Source organism: Melanotaenia boesemani, chromosome 8 (assembly GCF_017639745.1).
Source record: "Melanotaenia boesemani isolate fMelBoe1 chromosome 8, fMelBoe1.pri, whole genome shotgun sequence".
NCBI classification, from domain to species: Eukaryota; Metazoa; Chordata; class Actinopteri; order Atheriniformes; family Melanotaeniidae; genus Melanotaenia; species Melanotaenia boesemani.
The window spans coordinates 17,006,689-17,025,697 of record NC_055689.1 but is presented as its reverse complement, the minus strand read 5'-3'; the positions used below and the strand labels follow the sequence as shown (position 1 = coordinate 17,025,697).

Below are 19,009 nucleotides of genomic sequence, written 5' to 3'. Positions count from 1 at the left end.
CTCAATTAAAATCATTTTAAAAAAGACAGAGTCATTCATAGTCCAGTGGCTAGGAAAACACAAGCTGCATAAAAAAAGTCCCATCATAGGCAAGAATGAATAAATTCAACAGGATACAGTTTTTTTCATAGCAGTTTTCAATTTCATATTTATTTATTTCTCTTAACAGAACCCAAGTGACAATCAGAATACAGTACTTTTTTCCTCAAACATGTTTTTTTTTTCCTTTTTCTTTTTTTTATAATGCAAAACAAGAGAACACTCAGTGCAATTAGACAGAGGACTGACGGTGCGGTGCTCTCTCTACCTTTTCACAGTGCACGTTTATACACACAAAAAGATTGTACATCATCATTATTACATTTCCAGACTCCACCCACCAATGTCATGATAGGGCAAAGTGAATGTCTTAAAACAATCATTTGTAACTTGCAACCTGCATACAGTGTAACTTGGCACACACTCACAAACACAACACAGCTCTCTCCCTCTCTCACATACGGTTACGATAAAGGAGGGATGTCTGTATCACTGATCCTCAGCAGAGAAGGGGTACTGCACTTGCACTCTCAGGGCTAACTCGTTTCTCAAACCCATATTACTTTGGCAATGGCAACTTTGCATTTTAATGTGCAAAAGAAAACCAATTGAGATCAAGTAAGAAAGGGTTTGAGATAGAGGGAAAGAGCAAGGGAAGGAGGACATGTATAAAGCCAGCCTGATTCAGTGGGATGGAGGATGATGGGTAGTGCATTTTTTCTTTTTTAAAAACAAAACAAAAAAAAAAAAAAAAAAAACCCTTGTGCAACTCCCTTGGTAAAACTGCTGCCATGCCATAGGTCCTTGAATGATTTGATCTCTAAAATGGTTGCCAGCCAATTAAATTGGGAAAGTTATCAAAGACAACCAGATATAGATGACTGCATGTCATACACAGCCCGTCTCCTGAGGCTTTATCTTCCAGCCATTAATTAAAATGTACATGGCACAACTCATGACTCTTAACATTTTCAAAAAATATATAAGCATAATCTTGAAACTTATTTCTTAAGCAAGTGCATATGGCTATTATTATAATCTGCAGTGAAATTAAGAACTCATCTAAAAGCACAGGTGTTGATTGTACAGGCTGGTTGTTGGCATCAAGTATTTACACTGTCATGGTGCTCGTGTCGTGCATGGCAATGTAAGGGTGCTGGTACTCACCAGCTATTGCCACTGACCCCATTTTAAAAAGCCAACCATCAAAAGTGCAACCACACCCATATCTCAATTTTACATGCTTTGGCTGGTCTTTGAACTTAAGCTGTTGATAATGTAGGTTCTAACCTACTACCTCACCAATCCACCATCATAGCGTATCTTAGAATGGAACAAAAACATTTCAAACTTTGTCCTCTACAAAATGCCAGCCGTTTCTATAAAACGGTCCCTGTCGTTTTAAAGGACTTGTTCCCTATTAAACAATTCAACTGCTTTGAAAGGCTTTGACTTAGTGACTACTCAGTTTCTTACCACAACATACAAACTGAAGCACACAAAGTTTCCTGTTTCTGTTTTAGGACCAATTGTTGTACATTCTACAACATACTGGACCAGGTATGGAGAGCCCTGGAATCTAAAGCACGTTGACGTATACTCCTCCACTTACAATACAACAGTAAAAATGTAAAGTATATATAGATAGAATTGAGCAGTCCATTCATTTTAGTGCTTTTGAGCACAAAAAAAGCTGTTGGGCATAAGAAAATTATGCTACTTCAGTACAATAATTGATAGATTATGCTTTCAGATGTAAAATAACCTAAATAAAAATAACATTAAAACAAATATTAGATTGCCTCTACATCTACTATACATAATTTAAGATGCTTCTGTATCCCCATTGTCTCATTTAGAAAATATTTATTCATCATCAAATATCTACTCTACTAATTATAATACAAGAGTCCAGTCACATGAAATAGAAAAATATCAAATATCACCAGTGATGATAAGAAAACATGACAACCTGAACAAGCAGAAATATTGCTGTGGTAACCACCATGGTCCTTTGACATCAGCGAGTGTCTTCCCTCTGGTTCTCTTTGTGGTTGCTTTGAATCCCCCCTGATGTTTCAGAGAGAGAATCAGTACAACCCTGCAGGGAGAGGGAAATGGAGTGGGTAACTAGGGGTTGTGTGGTGTGGAGGTTTACTTTTTCTTTTTTTTTTGTAATGTCAGATGGCTGTGTCCCAGAACACAGTTGTCTGTGTGGGGTAAGGGGGAGGACGGATCTTCTTGGTCCCGCTGCTCCTTCCCCAGCCTGGGAGGACGGATGGACTCTCCTGCTTACACTGACTTCGCTCCTGGTGTCTGTCTTCGTTCCTGTCAGGAGGTGGAGGCCTTTCCAGAGATCTCTGCAGGTGTGGATGTTGCCTGGAGCGGATTTCCATGCACAGGGTGCGTTTCCTCTCTATCTGCTCAAGCATTGTGGTGTCTCCACATATCCATGGCATTTGAGGCATCTGAGGGACAACGATAAAATATGAAATGAAAACAGATTAAACTCAGAATTATGACCCTTTAATCCCCCAAATAACTTGGGAGAAGACATTTGTTATTCCACAAATGCTACAAATTCATAGTTATAAATGTATGACTTATGAAAGAAAAAATATGTATAAATAAGCACAAAGCAAATAATAATCAAACGTGATTTGGGACTGTATTGATGTAGTTTAATTTTATTTGATTCTCTGTAAACAAACTATAAAATGTGTCAAATATGAAAAACAGTTATAACTAGGATTAAACTAATTTCATAAGCTATATTAGAGATTATTAAAGAGTGTAACAGAGTGAGACAGTGATGAAAAAGTATAAAAATCTCAGCTCCAGTCACAAGATGAAATAATTCTTACAGAAACAATAAAATACACAACTAGAGCTGCATACCTGACTGTGATGTGTCTCTGCAGCTCTCCTCTGTGGTGTTCCCATTGGGGAAGGATTGGTAGGCATAGAAGGTGAGCGGCTGTACTTGGATGATGTCTTCAAATCTGCAAAGGAAAGAAAATATAAAAATAGCTAGATGTATTTTTGTGCAGCTGAAAGAAATTTACTGCACTCCATATTGTGCACTTATTGTCAGTATCTATGTTAAAGTTGAGGTCTAGATCCCTACCATTTCCTGTTCCTATGGTCATTGGTGGGCTACCTGATGATCTTCCATGGTGAGTAGGTGTGGTTGTTGATGAATGGTGCCCTGACATGATGCTGCCGTTCCTCTCTTGTGCTTTTGTCTGGTCCATATTGTAATTTCCTCTGTTATCTCGCCGTGGTGTACCATCTGACCGGTATCCGCGTTCTTTATTATCACATCGATAATCCATTGCAGAAGGACTCTTGGTGCATTTGCCATCATGATGATGCTGCTCTGACCCATTAAGGCTTCTGTCTTTGCTGTCCCGTCTCACTTCAAGCCCAGTTCTGCTTAGATCTTTACTATCCTGCCTGGGTAAAAGGGGAGGAGGATGATCGCCTCCATTGTGGCAGCTTCGGTCTCTCCCCTCATACTTAAATTCAACCCTTTCCTTGTTGCTCCTGGATGTTTCTTGTCGGGGCAAGATCTCAGGGGGCTGGTCTATTCTTCCTTCATGTCTGTGTTCAGTGTCACTTCTGTCTCTCTCTTTACTATCCTGACATGGTAACAAATCAGGGCGATGCTCTTTGCCATCATGCCTATAATCTGGTCCATTTCTAGCTCTGTCTTTGCTCTCTTGTCGGGGTAGAAGCTCAGGTGGCCTGTCTCTGCTTTCAGACTTTGAGTCCACACCATTCCTGGCTCGCTCTTTGCTATCCTGCCGGGGTAAGAGCTCAGGTGGCTGATCTAGCAGTTTCTCTCTGCTTTCCTGTCTATAATCTAAACCATTTCTGGTCCTTTCCTTGCTGTCTTGTCGAGGTAACAGCTCAGGTGGCTGATCTAAAAGTCTGTCTCTATCTTTGCTGTCCTGCCTTAGTGAAGTGTCTATTCCATGTACCCCACTCCGATCTTTGCTGTCTCTCCTTGGCATTATTTCCCCATTGCTAATCCCTCGGTCCTTGGAATCTCTTCTTATCAAAGGTATAGGTTCTACAGAGCTGCAGCCCCTGTCTTTGGAGTCCCGTCTTACAGGAATGGGCTCTGCACCGCTGCAGACCTGGTCCTTGCTGTCCCGGCGAACAGGCTGTGTTTCAACACTGCTACATGTGCGGTCTTTGCTGTTAAGTCTGTGGGGCATAGGTTCTGCATTACTGCTGCCCCTGTCTTTGTCTCTGTCTTTGTCTCTTTCTCTTCGATGAGAAGACTCCTTGCTGTGGCGCTCCTTGGATTCCCGCTTGGATTCCTTGCTGTGACTGTGGCGTTCTTTACCCTCTCGCTTGGACTCACTGTGAGACTTGCCTTTGGACTCAGCTGCAGAAAGCATACATAATCACAGTTCAAACATAATAATGGTATTAAAATGTATTCTGTTCATCATCTTAATCTTCAAAGTAAGGTTCTTAATTGATTAATTAAATACTTTCATTTTAATTTTGTTGAGTTAATTACAAACTTTGGTATATATAGTTATTTCTTCTTGGTGCTGCAATGCCACCAAAATTCCTGAAGGTGTCACTCACTACTTGTTGAAAAAGCAGTGGGTAAACCCCTGGCGCAAGTTGAATGACAATATGGGCCAACAGGCATTAGGATTTGGTATATTGTGGCACATAATAATATACACACATTTATATGTTCTTTTAAATGGACATATATTAAATCTAAATTTGTTTACCAATAATAATCAAATGTATGACAATTTGGTAAGTACACAGCATACCAGCAATTTATATAATCCATTAAATAATCCATTAAATAATCCAACCCATACGTGTAGGAAATGCTAATAGTGCACCTGATGTATGTTACTGATTCAAGATCATGAGTGTTTGAATAAAGCATCTGCATGAATTATTTCCATAACGTTTGCATCTCCGTATGGTTTTCTATATGAGCTTTAAACTGCAGTAACATTTACAAGCGTCCCCGGTCATACCCTCATGTCTCATAGAAACCATTTTGATGTGTGCAGATGCATGTATGTGTGTGTGTATGACACTGAGTGAGGTGATTAACCAAATGGTAAGTGGGTCAGGCTAGCTTTTGCTGCCTCTACTGCCTCAAAATTGAAGAGAAAAATAGCCCCAGTTCCATGATAAACCTCCATGCTCATAACACCATGTAGTCAAAAAAAAAAAAAAAGAAAACATACAAACAACCTGTTTGTGCTTCTTAGCCTCCATGCAGTGCTTGTACACAGGTGTTATGGTAATTACATAATTTAGCAAACCATTCTTAATGTCCTGGTGATATATGCAAACTGTTTACAAAGCTAATGGGTCTGCATAACTAACTAAGACATCATAAGAAATTCCTTGCACCTGAATACATTTGACCAACAATCTACTTTTAAAAGAAAAATAACGCACAATAATGCAATATATATATATATATATATATATATATATATATATATATTCTCAGCTTTCACTCTCCCCATCATCATAGCTTTGCCAGCTGCCTGATTGGCTTAATAGGAATAAAGTATGTGCTGATTGGACAAAACAGAGAGTTTTTAGTTCAGAGGCACTGCTATCCCTGTCAGGCGCTCATTGCTCCATTGTAAACCGGTGTGCCCTGAGCTCTGATTGGCTGCATTACCCACAGGGAGAAAATCTGCAAATAAGAAACAGGGATTTTTCCTCCTTCCGCTGTTGCTATGTTATAGTTGCTAAGAGCACTGTGTTGAGGACGGATGTGTGGATTTTGTGCACTTCCATCGTTATTTATGTTTTTCTAAAGGTATCCCTTGATAAATCTCAGTTTTGGAACATATAATTGAAGATTTTAGTTCAACTGTCAAACTTCTCTTGAAATAGAAAACAGAGATCTGAAGAGGGATGCAGTTCAGTTTTATGTCAACCTGAGAGTTTATCTGTAGGTCAATCCCCACTATAAAACATTAGATTCTCTTTACTAATTTATTAGTGACCCCTTTTGAACAGTAAATGGCATGCTTGACTATAAACTTCACTGTTGTTTGTGCATTTATAAAATAAATAAAAAATAAATAAAAAAAAAAAACAAAACACCCTTTTTGCTTATTTTGCTTGGATCCATGTTTATAATCATGGCTTTTACTAATACATGTGAAATAGGTAGCTTTCAAACAAAAAAATATTAATAGGACAACTTAAACAACTGGCACCAGACTTACAGTTTTTATACATTTTGGGAAATCAATTCTAAGCATTTTGTGCCCTTTGAGCAGATTTTGTTTTCCTACATTGCTGCACTGATTTTGGCAGAGTCTTAATGTGGCATGAATATCTGTATTTAAATATGATGTTTACATATTTAAAAGTAATCTTGCATGATGGCCTAATGCCATGAGTAGGTTTGAGAGACCCGCTGTCCGCTTTAGTCTCTAATCTCTTCAGATTAAATCATACGATCTGTATCAGAGTTGGTTTGGTAGGCCCAGATTAAATGAATGGAATTTAGCAGAAACAGCAGCAAACATGGTATCGTAAAAGTGATGCATTCTATGTACAGCTTCCTAATTTGGCAGGGTTGAACTATTTAATCCAAACTAGGAATGAATTATAGCTGATGATAGAACTAAAGACTGTTTATTTGAATTTGTTTCTAAGCTAACAGGAGTTAAATTGTTTGGCCACTGACACCATCCATAGTTCATAGTCACTGGAAGACTTGTTTATTCTCAGACTTGGCAGAACTTGTAGCGCATTACTTGTGTTGCAGGCTAACTTTTTTTTTTTATCTGATTAAATTAAGAAAGCAAAGGTGTCATTGGAGATGTGGTTATAAGCAAATAACGCTACAGATAATTATTTATTTTAGTTTCACTACATCCCTTAATGTTAAGAGAAATTTGGACATGACTCACTTTCTCCTGGCTCTTTTGACTTTCTGCCGCTGGCGTTTTTCTTCAGCATGTTCCTGCCTGTGGTGAACAGGTTGGTCAGTTCATCCAGTGGGCTGGTGGGTGTCCGTGATCGCCCTGATGACACATTCTGCATAGAGCCATGGAGTCGTCCTACGCCATCTTGAGGTGGTGAGCCTTTTCCATGAGGGGTGGCAGAAGCGCTTCTTGGCAACCCACCAGGGAATGGCATTGGAGCATCAAAGGGGGGTGTACGCATGAGGCTAAGAGGGGTGAGACAGCGGCCCATGCTGACAGGAGATGGGCAAGCAGAGTGACTACGCTGATATGAAGATGATGAGGAAGATTTGTAGAGAGTACAGGGTAGTGGAGGGGCAGAGGAGCGGCCAGAGACAGTAAGTGTTGGGGTAGCGGTGAGCTCTCTACGGATGTGTGCAGAGGAGGACGGCTCAGTGGAAGAGGTGGGAGATTTGCTGTAGGACTGGTTTTCCAGCATGGGCAATTTGGTTACATCTAAAGGGGTGAGGGGGGACTCATCTGAATTGGGTGAACACTGAGCTGGTGCAGGTGGGAACACCAACAGCGGAGGCCGGTGGGAGAGTAGATTGGGAAAGGGGGCAGGAATGTCACAGAGTGGAATATTTCGAGGTGTGGAGCAGCGACTCAGAGGCTCTGGGTCATAGGGTGCTGGGGTCGGGCACGCAGAACGACATCCTACTGGATCAGTGCGGTACTCCATATCATCCAGAACTGGATACTTCATCTCCTCATACACAGACTCCCCTGGCTCTTCATCCTCACTTTTCAAAGGTTCTCGTGGTCCAACATCAATCCCACCCATTTCTATGTAGACAGGTTCATCTTCACAGTCATCTGTGGGGCTCTCATCACTCTGTGGAGATGAAGGATTGCGTTCACAGGGGGATGTGGTGTGATGGAGTGGTCTGGATGGGCAGATCCCGCTGCCTCCGTGGCTCTTAATGTAGGACTCATCAAAGGAAACACTCAGTTGTGTGTTGGGGTTCCTCTTGGGTTTTGGGGGTGGCACTCTCCTGCAGTCCTCACTGCATCCTTGAGCTGCTAAAGAACAGAGAGGAAAAAGCTTTAACACAAATTCTAATTAAAATTAAAATCTTTTTAGCTTATTCATATTTTTACTTTTATGTTCAATGACACACCCGTGTGATGTCTAATTCACAATGGTGCACATCATAGGAACATAATGTTATCCCTCCCTGCAAGGCAACATCTCGAAATGCATAAATATCTGTCTTTTTGAATTTTCATGAATCACATGAATTATTAGTATTAAAACAATGACAATTTTGGTTCTGGGGTCAGTTATGGGTCCACATGCTGCTGAGAGTAATACTTTGCTTCTCTTATTTAGGAATAGTTGAGGGATATGCATGTTTCTAGGTCACGCATATAGCAGAAAAGCAGTATGTGAGTAAAGTATCTGGGTCACACACAGTGTGGAGCTTCCTTTTGATAGTGGTGACGTGGCATTGCAGTGTGAATTGCTTTAGATGTGGTGCAGTGAGGCTTTGGTACAGCGTTCGCATTGCCTTGATGGTACTGTACAATACAGAGCATTCCCAATGCCAGTTTACTAACAGTAACCACTGCTCTACACTACAGCCCTGCTTGCAGTTTATTTCTAGGTCAGACACTGAGATGTTTGAACAGGGGTGCCTTTCTTTCTGATAAGCAGTGAGAGATAAGTGAAGTTAAGATCTAGACCACGTCTGAAATTTCCAAACTGCAGATTTTACACTTTTAATAATTCAGATACCAGATGGCCAAGACACACGCATACTTCCCGGAACTGTATGACTCACCACCATCATTACGGTACATGCACACACGCATTGCACATGCCTACACATTCATGGATAGAAATTAGGACAGACATGTACACATTTTATAGCACATACTCTCACAACACATAAATCTGTGTAGTTTTTTTCATCTTTTTGATTTTTGTCACATTAAAGATTTGTAGAGTGTTAAAGAAAATCCCTTTTATTCTTGTAGATATCCTTCATTCAAGGTCAAAAACCAAAAGAATTTTCATACCAGTCTTAATGGTAACGTGGATTATATTAATTTGAAATTCAGATTTTTATTTTTTTTTTGCTTTTGTTTAGATGTTTTCTCCTAATTATCACTTACAAATAAGGTGCTAAAAGAAGATTTGATTCTGCACAAATGCAGAGTATGTGATTAATTAAGCCAATGATTCTCTTATTCATGAAATATCTCTCCCTCTCTTTCTTTGTCTAAATGTGCATGCAATAATCTGCACACAAAGAACACAATGCTCATAAATCTTTTTTACTACTCCAAGATACATTACTATATGAGATTTTCTTGGTGGATGCTGAGATCTGTATCACTGCTGATGATGAATCCACCCTTTCAAACATCCCTTGCTCCCTGTTTTTTCACTTCTCCCCTCTCCATTGCTTCATCTTTTCCCCCACCCCCTCCCTTTCGGATGTGTTTACCCGCAACACCCTCCCCCATTCTCTCCTCCTGGGGAACACGAATCTAGGTCAATCGCTCCTCCTGAATGAATTCTACTCTGACAAGCTCCTCCCTCTCCCACTAAAATGCCAGCTACAGAGCACGCAACCCTCCCCTCAGTCAGGGACACCCCCACACTCTCGCTCTGATTGGCCCTTAAACGTCAGACTTCGGCATTTCTGGAGCACCATTGGTCTGAGCTGCTTAGTGATGCTCTGATTGGCTGGGTTGGAGGGGGTCTTGTTTCTGTGGGATGGTTGCCGTGGTGCCCAGGAAGATCTGTGTGCACACAGAGATCCCCACCAATCTGAGACAGGCAGGGCGACTCCCTAAACATCATGTTGGTAGCGAAGCATACAAATTGCAATGAAGTCAGAGCTTCTTGCAACCTTTAAATATGTTTTGCTCTCACAGCCACCTGCTTCAAAGGTTATTTGCGTCCTATAAATATCACATTATAAATCACTTTGCAGATGTCAGATTGCAAAACAATTTTTATTTTTTTTTAATCTGTCATTTTTTTATATAGTTGTTTAGAACCTGATGCTTATATAAGCCAGAATACAGCTAATTTGACCACATTCGAGATGATTTGGTTTTTCTGCATGCATTGAACGTGCATAGATTTTCGTTAGAAAATCTGCCCTGACATTGAAATGTAGCTTTGATGAAGTATATTGTTTACAAAAAAAGGTGGTATTTGAAAACTGATGCTTAAAAACATACATACAACAAACAGATTAGTAATTTAAATAGATCGTGACAGGTTTAGGGAAAAACATAAAACAACATCATTTTCTTTTTGTTGTTGTTTTTTTTTTAACTCTTCCTTATATTTCTAACATTGTTTTAACAGAATCCGGTTCTCGTATTACCTCTAGCAATTTGACATGTTTTTGTATTCATTTGGAGCTATGTTAGCAAGTGTGAAGCTTTCTGTGGATAGCTAGATGTCATGCCACTGTGGGAAAAACAATGCTGAGGAGGGCACTGCAGAGATCAGCTAAATATAGCTGCAGCAGTAGGGTGTGAAGTGCCACCACCACTCACCATCACATCTCTCCCCGCGGCAGGTGGATATGGGACTGTGGTCCACCGCCTCAGACGACATGCTCAGCTTGGTGGCCGGATCCCTCCTGGGTTTAGGTGGGGGCTGCTTCCTAGAAGTTGGACTTCCCACTTCCTCCTCTCCTCCTCCCCCGCTGCTCCCACCGCCGACAGAGTGGAGGGACTGGGAGCGTACAGAGAAGCCCTGCCCGCAGGCGATGGCATGCAGGTGGGGCATGGGCATGCGTTCTTGGGGGTCTGGCATGGTTATCGAGCCCATACGCAAGTGCTTGCCTTCTGTCGCTATGTCCTCACCAGTTCTGAAACAGCAGAAGAGAGGAGGGGAATAGAAATATCTTTGTAAATACATGGGGTAGAATCATCACAGCTGGTGCAAGACTGAAAACACAGGAAATGTACTGAAACATAATTTTAGTTTACATTGTATGGCAAACAAAGAGGGGCTGACAACAGCACTGAGCAAAGTTGCTACAGCATTCCCAGTGAGCTGTTTCTGCTTTTGCATGTGTACGTTAGCTTATTTCATCCTTTGCAAGTGGCTCAAATAATGAGAGAGCTGAGTTAACAATAACACACACATAACTGCCTCTGACAACAGGGACTGTTTCAGGGCAAAGTATTGGTTTGAGTTGAACCATGGATGTGGCTAATGCTCATCACACACTACGTACGTCCTTCTGTATGTCTACAGTCAATCCCTATGAATGAATGAATGAATCAATCAATCAATCAATCAATCAATCAATCAATCAATCAATCAATCAATCAATCAATCAATCAATCAATGTATCATTAATGATATCTGAGTGATGTGTGACAATGGGGTTAAACAAATTTGTATTTATTTCTGTGTGTGAATTAAAAGAATGAATGAGCTTAAGGTAAGACTGTTTTGGGGAAAATGTGATGTGATCATTTTGAAGTGTATATCTGCAGTTTATTTATTCTTTTTTATTTTTTAACCAGACAAAATTAACCTTGATCTTTAAAATATGTAAATGTTAAAACAAATGGTATGAAATAGAAAGAATTTCTATGTGTGTTTTCACACTGTGAGGATAGATATTTCTATGTGTGTTTGTGTGACTACTCAGTCTGTGACTTTGCTGACTCTGACTCCCTCCTGGCCAGCTGCTGAACAGAAGGTGCTTGGTAGGTTGGGTTCATTGGTCAGGGGCTTAACTTTGCCTAGCAACAAGGTACCCATGGAAACCAGACACAAAACCGGCTGCTACTCTACAACAATAATAAAGTACATGTGCACACCATAACACTTGGATATGCGAGTATAAAAGCCATACTTAGTTTGGTTTAAAGACTTTGCTGGAGATTCAAGATAAGGCTTCCAGGAGCAACCAGACAAACTACAGTATCAATGACTCCAGGCAGGAAAAACAGAAAAAACTAAGGGTTGAGGAAATTAAAAAAAAGAAACCTTGTTGAGTTTTCAAATACAAAGATCATCATTCAAATCTGGATTAAATTCAGTCTGAAAACCAGTTGAATAATTTCATCTGCTTGATGTAGCAACAGGTGTCAGCAGCACAAATTAATAACTTCTCCCTGGCATATGTTTTGGGCATACATCTGTTGTGGCATGCACTCCCATATAAGTGTGTGGGTGGCTGGGTGTGACTGGAGTACTGGTGACTGAGTTATTTATAGGATATTTGCCCAGTGATTGGATAGAGGACAGACCACAGGTGCACTTGGACCAGTTGGAGTTGACTTGTTGTTGGGCAGGTCTGGTTCTCTCACTGTGAGACCATGTGACAGGAAAAAATAAAAAATAAAACATCAACACAAAAACAAACAAAACACTAGTCTGAGGAAAGAAGAAAAGTTTGAACAAAGATATCTGTCTGTCTGTGACTTCATGCATGTGTGCACAACCAAAAAGGAGAGTCAAAAGTAGTCGTTTGAAATTTGCATGTAAATGTAAATATATGTAAATGAAAGTGTGTGTGGCTGTGTGTGAAGGTGGGGTTGGGGAGTGGTAGTGGTGAAGAACACTCCTGCATCTGTGTTTGTATATTACAGTGTAAATAACTTTTTTCTTCAGCTAAAATACAATAAAAGAAACTCAGAGTGCGGTAGCAGTAAGCAGGAAGACCCGCCTTACTCAAAGCAAACAGGATGATTTGATTGGCCTATGGCTGTTCCAGCTGTCACCAGGCAGAACACATCTCCTGTAACTGAGCTCACACTTAATCTCCCTTTAACAGGTTTTTCTTCCTCTTTCCCTACACTCTTAGGCACACTTGCTGTAACAAGATCTTTCTCCCTAACACAATCACACAGGCCATTTGCTCTCGCCTTGCCTTGCTCAGAAACGATATTCTTTTTCCTGTTGTTCAAGTCTCTATAAGTACATACACACAAGCATCTGTGAATGTACTTATGCACATTCCCGGACAAGCATGCACATTGAATTCTCGCACTCTCATTTAGTTACTGTAGAAATGGGTCATCTCATTGACCTACTTATAAGCCTCATAAAAAAATCCACCTACTTTTTAGGCTCTTCCTCAAGTGACAAAGTATTAATGTTTTAGCTCTGGCTACAGCTAAAAGACAGAGGGTGGATAGCAAGGCAAAAGATGCCACTTCCCTCAGGCATCACTCTGTCCCATTCATCAAGTTACTAGAAAGGATTGCCATAAAGAAGAATGGGATGATTTTATTGCTAGCTGAACAACATGTAGACAAAGACAGATCCCTGTATGACCATAACAACTGTTTCTCAAACATCTGGAACCTGAATCTGATTTCTAAATCATCTTTGACAAGGCAAGTAATTCTGTATGAGAACTTTTTAATACACATTGAGGACAGCAATTGTACTATAGAAGAGGAATTGCATGACCTTTTGACCAAAATGTGACAAAGCTTAAATAGTCCCTGAATAAATCAGTTAAGAAGAACCACATCTGGTCACAAAAAGCTCCCAAAACACATCAGAGTAATTATTGGATGAAAAGATAAAACTTTCAACAGCTGCTTAAATATTTTATACTGTGTCTGACAAACTGGCATATAACAAATCACTTTCAGATTTCATGGAACCACTGGAAAGCATTTCCTAAAAACCTTTCAGCTGCAAACTGCTTTAGTCTGCAGCATTATTAGATTACTAGAGGAGAACAAGTGGAAGTGTTTCTTCTGCTTTATGGGTGGGGGAAAAGCCTTTATATGGAGCTACGTGACTGATTTTATCTTTTTGAAATAAATGATAACAGCAAATATTTATTGATAATTCAATATTTTTAGACAAGTCATCATTTATCAGACACAAAAAAGCAATATTCACATCATTTTAGACTGCAGCTAAGCCTATGATGTCATGTTTCTAGGTTAGGACTATTAAGCTCTGCTCTAGAACTTTTGGGAAATAAAGCAACACATTCTGAACACTTATCCTCCTTCTATCCTGTAATCATCCACAATGACTCAGTCCTCATTCTATTCCACAACAGAAGCAAGCTGCATACACGTGTCGGTCATGTTTTAAGCATCCATAATTTAGTCACGTTTGGTGTGAAATTTGGTGTTTCTGCAGCACTACTTCTATGTGTTTTTCTTACTAGTCTAACTTAACAAGTTATACATACAGTATAACTCTCCTCTGGTGATTTCAGCCTTGAAACTAAAGTGAGCTGAGTTGTTGGAGTTTCTTAAAAGGAGTTTATTTTCTATAGTTGTACATTTTTCTTCCAGAGGAATAAAACAATTCTGAAATCACCACAGCATAAGAATTCTCATATCTCATTTTTATGTTACACACTTTCACAGCCCACCTTCTAACTTCTTACTTCTTAAAGCTCTTCATCACAAAGTGGAACAGTGATGACCTCCACACAAGGACGAGTCCCAAATAAGTCTAAATGAGAAATTAATTATCCTCTGTAGATCGTGGGGTGCAGCAGTCCACACATGTAAACCCCAAAATATAGCAACCTGCCGTCGCCACAGGGACCCTCTGGCCACTTGTCCCAATTCCTTATAACCTTAAGTGAACCCAGTGACATGTTTGCATTTACAGAACAGAATCCCATTGCTTTGCTGTGTGCCAGCACAGACTAACTTAAAGGGTCTGTGCTTTTAAAATTTGGCACATGAATTGTCTGAGTCTTTTATTATGAGCACTTTGTTTGCTTGTGTTCTTCATACCTCCTTATGGCTTCGTCCTGTTTTCTTTTTTTGTCGTTTTTTTCTTGCAGGAATGCCCTATTTCTCTCATTCCTGGCGTGGTCCAAATTTTGAGCTAGCAGTCCGTTGTAGGCTCTCAGCCCATTTTCCTCAACATACTGGAAAAAACTGAGAGTTTCCTCCTCTTTGGAGCCCATCATTCTTCAAGTCTTTCCACTGCATTCTGATGAGGAAATATAAAAAATATTAGACATGATTGATAGTTTGTTAACACCTAAAAGAGATATACAATAATCCTCTGTCTTCAGAGCACCAACGCATCATTTTGTATTTTAGTATAGTTGACATGCAAATCAATCATTGAATGGTAACTATTTCTTAACAGCTCTCACTAATTCGGGTCAGCTGTTATTGATAGAATAATTAAATAAGCCCTAACAATAATGTAACACATTGAATTGATTTTAATCTGTTTTTGTTTTTATTGCTATTTCATGTTGCTATGAATTTCTTAGCCTATGGAAGGTTTACATCAGTTGCATCATGCCAGTCTAAGGAAGAGTACAATTTTATCTAGAGGATTGCACATGTTTTTCCATTATTTACTATGCACACACACACACACACACACACACACACACACACACACACACATCCAGATACGCAAAACCTCACATGATAATCAGCAAAGGCTAAAAGCCAAGGAATTCACCACCTAACTACAATTACTCACAACCCCCTGTCTGAGTGTGGATCAGTAGTGGGTGCTGATTTTCTCAGTTGTGATTGCACATTTTCTGACTGAAATTACTGGTTTCAGCCAAGCAAGTGTGTGAAACTGAAAAGGGGCTTTCATCTTCTGCAGTTGTAATATGTCTTGAGCTCAGATGTGGAAATATAGCACTCCGGGGACAAATTAGATCAACACAGATGAAATGAACCAATCTTGCTAGACTGTGATACATAATTTTGCTCACACAACATAAATCTTGTGTTTTAGATCAGCAAATATCTTCTTCTTCTTTCCTTTTATTTAGAAAATAAGACTAATCCAGACAGCATCATTTTCATAAGAAAGAGCAATGATTTTGCTGTGATTATGATCTGAGCAGTGAGTGGCGCAGTTGAAATGATTCACTGTACAGGCATATGCAGGATGTGTTTGCCAGATAAACTCTTGCAACTGCTTGCAACATATACAATGTGCAACAGCAGGATATGAATTCGGAGGGGCTAGTAGTGGATGAGAAAAAGACAGTGCACGCTTTTATGTAGGTCAATGTTTTCAGATCAGCCTAAGACTCATGCTTGTTTACGTGTGAGTGAAGCACTGAGTGTGAGTGTGCGTAGGGAGGGGGAGGGGGCTAGTGATAACTGTATGTATGTTTGTGTGAGTAGGAAGGCAAGGGCAGCAAGGGGGGTCTTGGAGGGCAGCCAGATGGAGATTGCAAGGCCAACCCAGAGGCTGGCCATTGTCTGGCCATCCTCAGCATCCCATACCTTGTGTACGTCTATGAATAAGTCAAGCCTGCAGGTTAGGTCTGTGGGGTTTATCTACAGGTTGATGCATCCTCAGCATGCTTTAGCACAGGTTTTTGCAGGTGTGAGGAGAGGACAAATTAGAGTCAAAAGCAGAATCACTGTCTTAGAGCAGAGTTCAAACTAGGGCACAGAAGCCTGATGTCAAAGGTACAGAGTTTTTATTTTACCCTCCCTGATTATAAGATCTTATCTCTAGTGCATGTACAGAGTAATATCTGAAGCTGTAGAAAAAAATAATAAACTAGGTTTCTGGGAAGAAATGAGGGGCACTAGTTAAAAGAGCAGAAATGAGAAAGCATAGTTCAAACAGTGTGTGAGCTGAATAAAGCCTGCCTGCCTAATCCCTGTAAGCCTGCAGCAGCACTCTGCACTAGAATCAGCTTGTTTACCAGCGTTTTACTAACCCATTCTGTCACATTGAATTGTCCTCTCATAACTTGATGTTAAATCATTATAAACCCATCTCAGTAAAACCTGTAAATTCAGGAGACAGTGTTTTCAACTATTTCTCACCATTTTTTTTTTATTTCTTTTTTTTTATTTTTTGCTCTACCTCTCTATTTGATGCATTTTTCTTTATTTCAATTTAAACCAACCTACTCCCTTTTTTTTTTGCCCCAGAAAATAGGCTGCAACAGTTGGGACAGAAGTGCAATTTGCTTTAAAAGTAAATGATGATGGCACACTATTTCTGTTACCAGGCAACCATGTCACAGGAGAGGGCCAGCATGGATATTCAAAAGACACATGTCAAAAAGATTGCAAAGCTAGCAGTCTGGTGACCACATGCATGCTTGTGCATTTACACACAAACACATGGATTAGTGCATTGTAGTTGACCCAGGTACAGGTTACCTTTTTCTTGTTTTTCCATACAGCGTTAGTACAGTATGCATAATGTGAGTAGCAAGAGTAGCAATTTATTGATATAATTATTTATGTGTCTCTGTGTGTGTGTGTGTGTGTGTGTGTGTGTGTATGTTTGAAGTACAAACAAGTGTTTTGATGCATACTTACAATAGGGCTGTGTTCTTGCTGGTTTCTGGACCAATGTGTCTTGTGTCTTCCCCTGAGTCCACGGTGCAGTAATGAACTCTGACCTATGCTGGAATACCCATGCACTATTCCACTTAAATCCACATAGACTTCCATCCATTGTATGGTCCAATTGATAAATCTACTAAAAGGTGTCCCTATGACCCAGGATGAGGATGTTGCTAGAAGGGAGCTGGGCCATTGGGTGCCCAGCCCAAAGCTCCCTCCCCTGGGCCAAAAATGGGACCCCTCCAATCCAGATGTTGCCTAATTCCAAACCAGATGTCAGGCTCAGTTCTCCAAACATCTGTACATGCTAAGGATAAAAACAGAATGCAATGTACATAAAAAACAAAAAAACAAATTGCACTTGTGACTACATGCAGCACACAAATGCACACTCACATGCTTTCACATTAAAGTCCCTTTGGAGCTGCAGACCAGGCAAAAAAAAAAAAAGACTTTGAAAGAATTCTTCCCCAGAACGTATCTTCTCTTGCTTTAGTGTGTCAAAATGTAACAAAAACAGAAGGAGTCCTCAACAAAGCTGTCCTCAAGGTTGAGGTAGAAGCAGAGCAAAGTGATGCGAGTTTCCAGTTATGGCATTGCCTGCTGGTTACCTCTATCCTTCACAAACGGAGCTGCACAGTCGGTGTGTGCTTAAGCAGATGACACTAGGCTTCCCAACTATAGATTACAACAAGAAGAACACGCCCACTGCCTACTGTAGCCACCTTCCAGTAGAGCATGAACCTCTCTCCCTCTCCCTCCTTCCTTTTCCTGCAGTGCTATTTCTCTTGCTGTGCGCTTCTGAACCCATCTACATGAGACCTCATACCCTAGCCTCCTCTTGCAGGAAAGAATTTTATGATTTTGTTGTGTGCAGCTTGTCTGCTGTCCCTTTGCAGCTGGATTGTAAAAGGAGCTGGATGTGTTTTTCTTCTTTCAGCACCACGGAGAGTTCTCTCTGTCATAGGGTGAAGGAGGGGGGTTGAGTGGGTGGGCATATTCAGAGGGGGCCAAGTGGAAAGATGGAGGGGAGGGGGGAGAGTAGGAGGAGTCACTGGGTTGCCAGGGTGTGACCTCATTAGACACAACCTCCTCTTCCCCTGGCAACCGCTGCGATTCCCCTCCGTGATGCCCCCCTCCTTCCTCTCCTCTCTCTTACAGCTCGTAAACAAGACTCTGACACAATAAACACTTGCAGTAAACGCACCATGTTGCTCTCAAGTGCTTTCATTACATGTATGGAAGCCAAAACAAAGAGGTGCAAATGCATGGAAACAATCAACACGAAAGAAGAAAACAGCACTTTGCAATTTTCACTACACACACACACACACACACACACACACACACACACACACACACACACACACACACACACACACACACACACACACACACACACATACACAAACTGGCATGCTGTTGCAAGATTAAAATGTGTTTACATAAACATACAAAGCAACAAAGTCCAGTCCCTTTTCCCAAAAGCCACAAAATTCCAGGATTAAAGTGAATACAGAGCTGAAGCTGAGTTTTGTGTTTCAGTAGGCTATACTGTAGCCGAGGTGCACTTCTGGTTGATTGTTTAGGGGATGAGTATTGGTTTCAGAGTGCTATCGCTTGTTTATGTGTTGTGAGCGCCTGGTATATGGTGCAGAAACAGGGGCAGAGGGAAGGTGAATGTTGTGGGTGGGTGGAGGGACTGG

At 40.6% G+C, this 19,009-nt stretch overlaps 1 protein-coding gene across 2 annotated transcripts; it reads right to left on the bottom strand.

Annotated features, from left to right (window-relative positions):
* Positions 1-119: 119 nt before the first annotated feature.
* nyap2b (neuronal tyrosine-phosphorylated phosphoinositide-3-kinase adaptor 2b) lies at positions 120-18,224 on the bottom strand. Of its 2 annotated transcripts, none has more exons than XM_041993725.1 (7): positions 17,277-18,224; positions 14,739-14,940; positions 10,551-10,867; positions 6,975-8,051; positions 3,167-4,435; positions 2,938-3,041; positions 120-2,507 (listed from the first exon to the last, which is right to left on the bottom strand). In XM_041993725.1, exons 2-7 carry the CDS (start codon positions 14,915-14,917, stop codon positions 2,220-2,222), a joined length of 3,234 nt encoding a protein of 1,077 aa, XP_041849659.1. In that variant the 5' UTR covers positions 14,918-14,940; positions 17,277-18,224; the 3' UTR covers positions 120-2,219. The 2 variants fall into 2 exon arrangements, with proteins under 2 accessions (XP_041849659.1, XP_041849660.1); XM_041993726.1 differs by having other exon boundaries at positions 6,975-8,048.
* Positions 18,225-19,009: the final 785 nt, after the last annotated feature.

Bases quoted from the DNA above. Each gene is read 5' to 3' on its own strand.
- nyap2b (XM_041993725.1), bottom strand. From the start codon at position 14,917: ATGATGGGCTCCAAAGAGGAGGAAACTCTCAGTTTTTTCCAGTATGTT. The intron at 10,868-14,738 runs GTATGAAGAACA...CTGCTGTTTCAG, and splicing joins CAGGACGAAGCCATAAGGAG to AACTGGTGAGGACATAGCGA. The intron at 2,508-2,937 runs GTATGCAGCTCT...GTTGTCCCTCAG, and splicing joins CAGAGACACATCACAGTCAG to ATGCCTCAAATGCCATGGAT.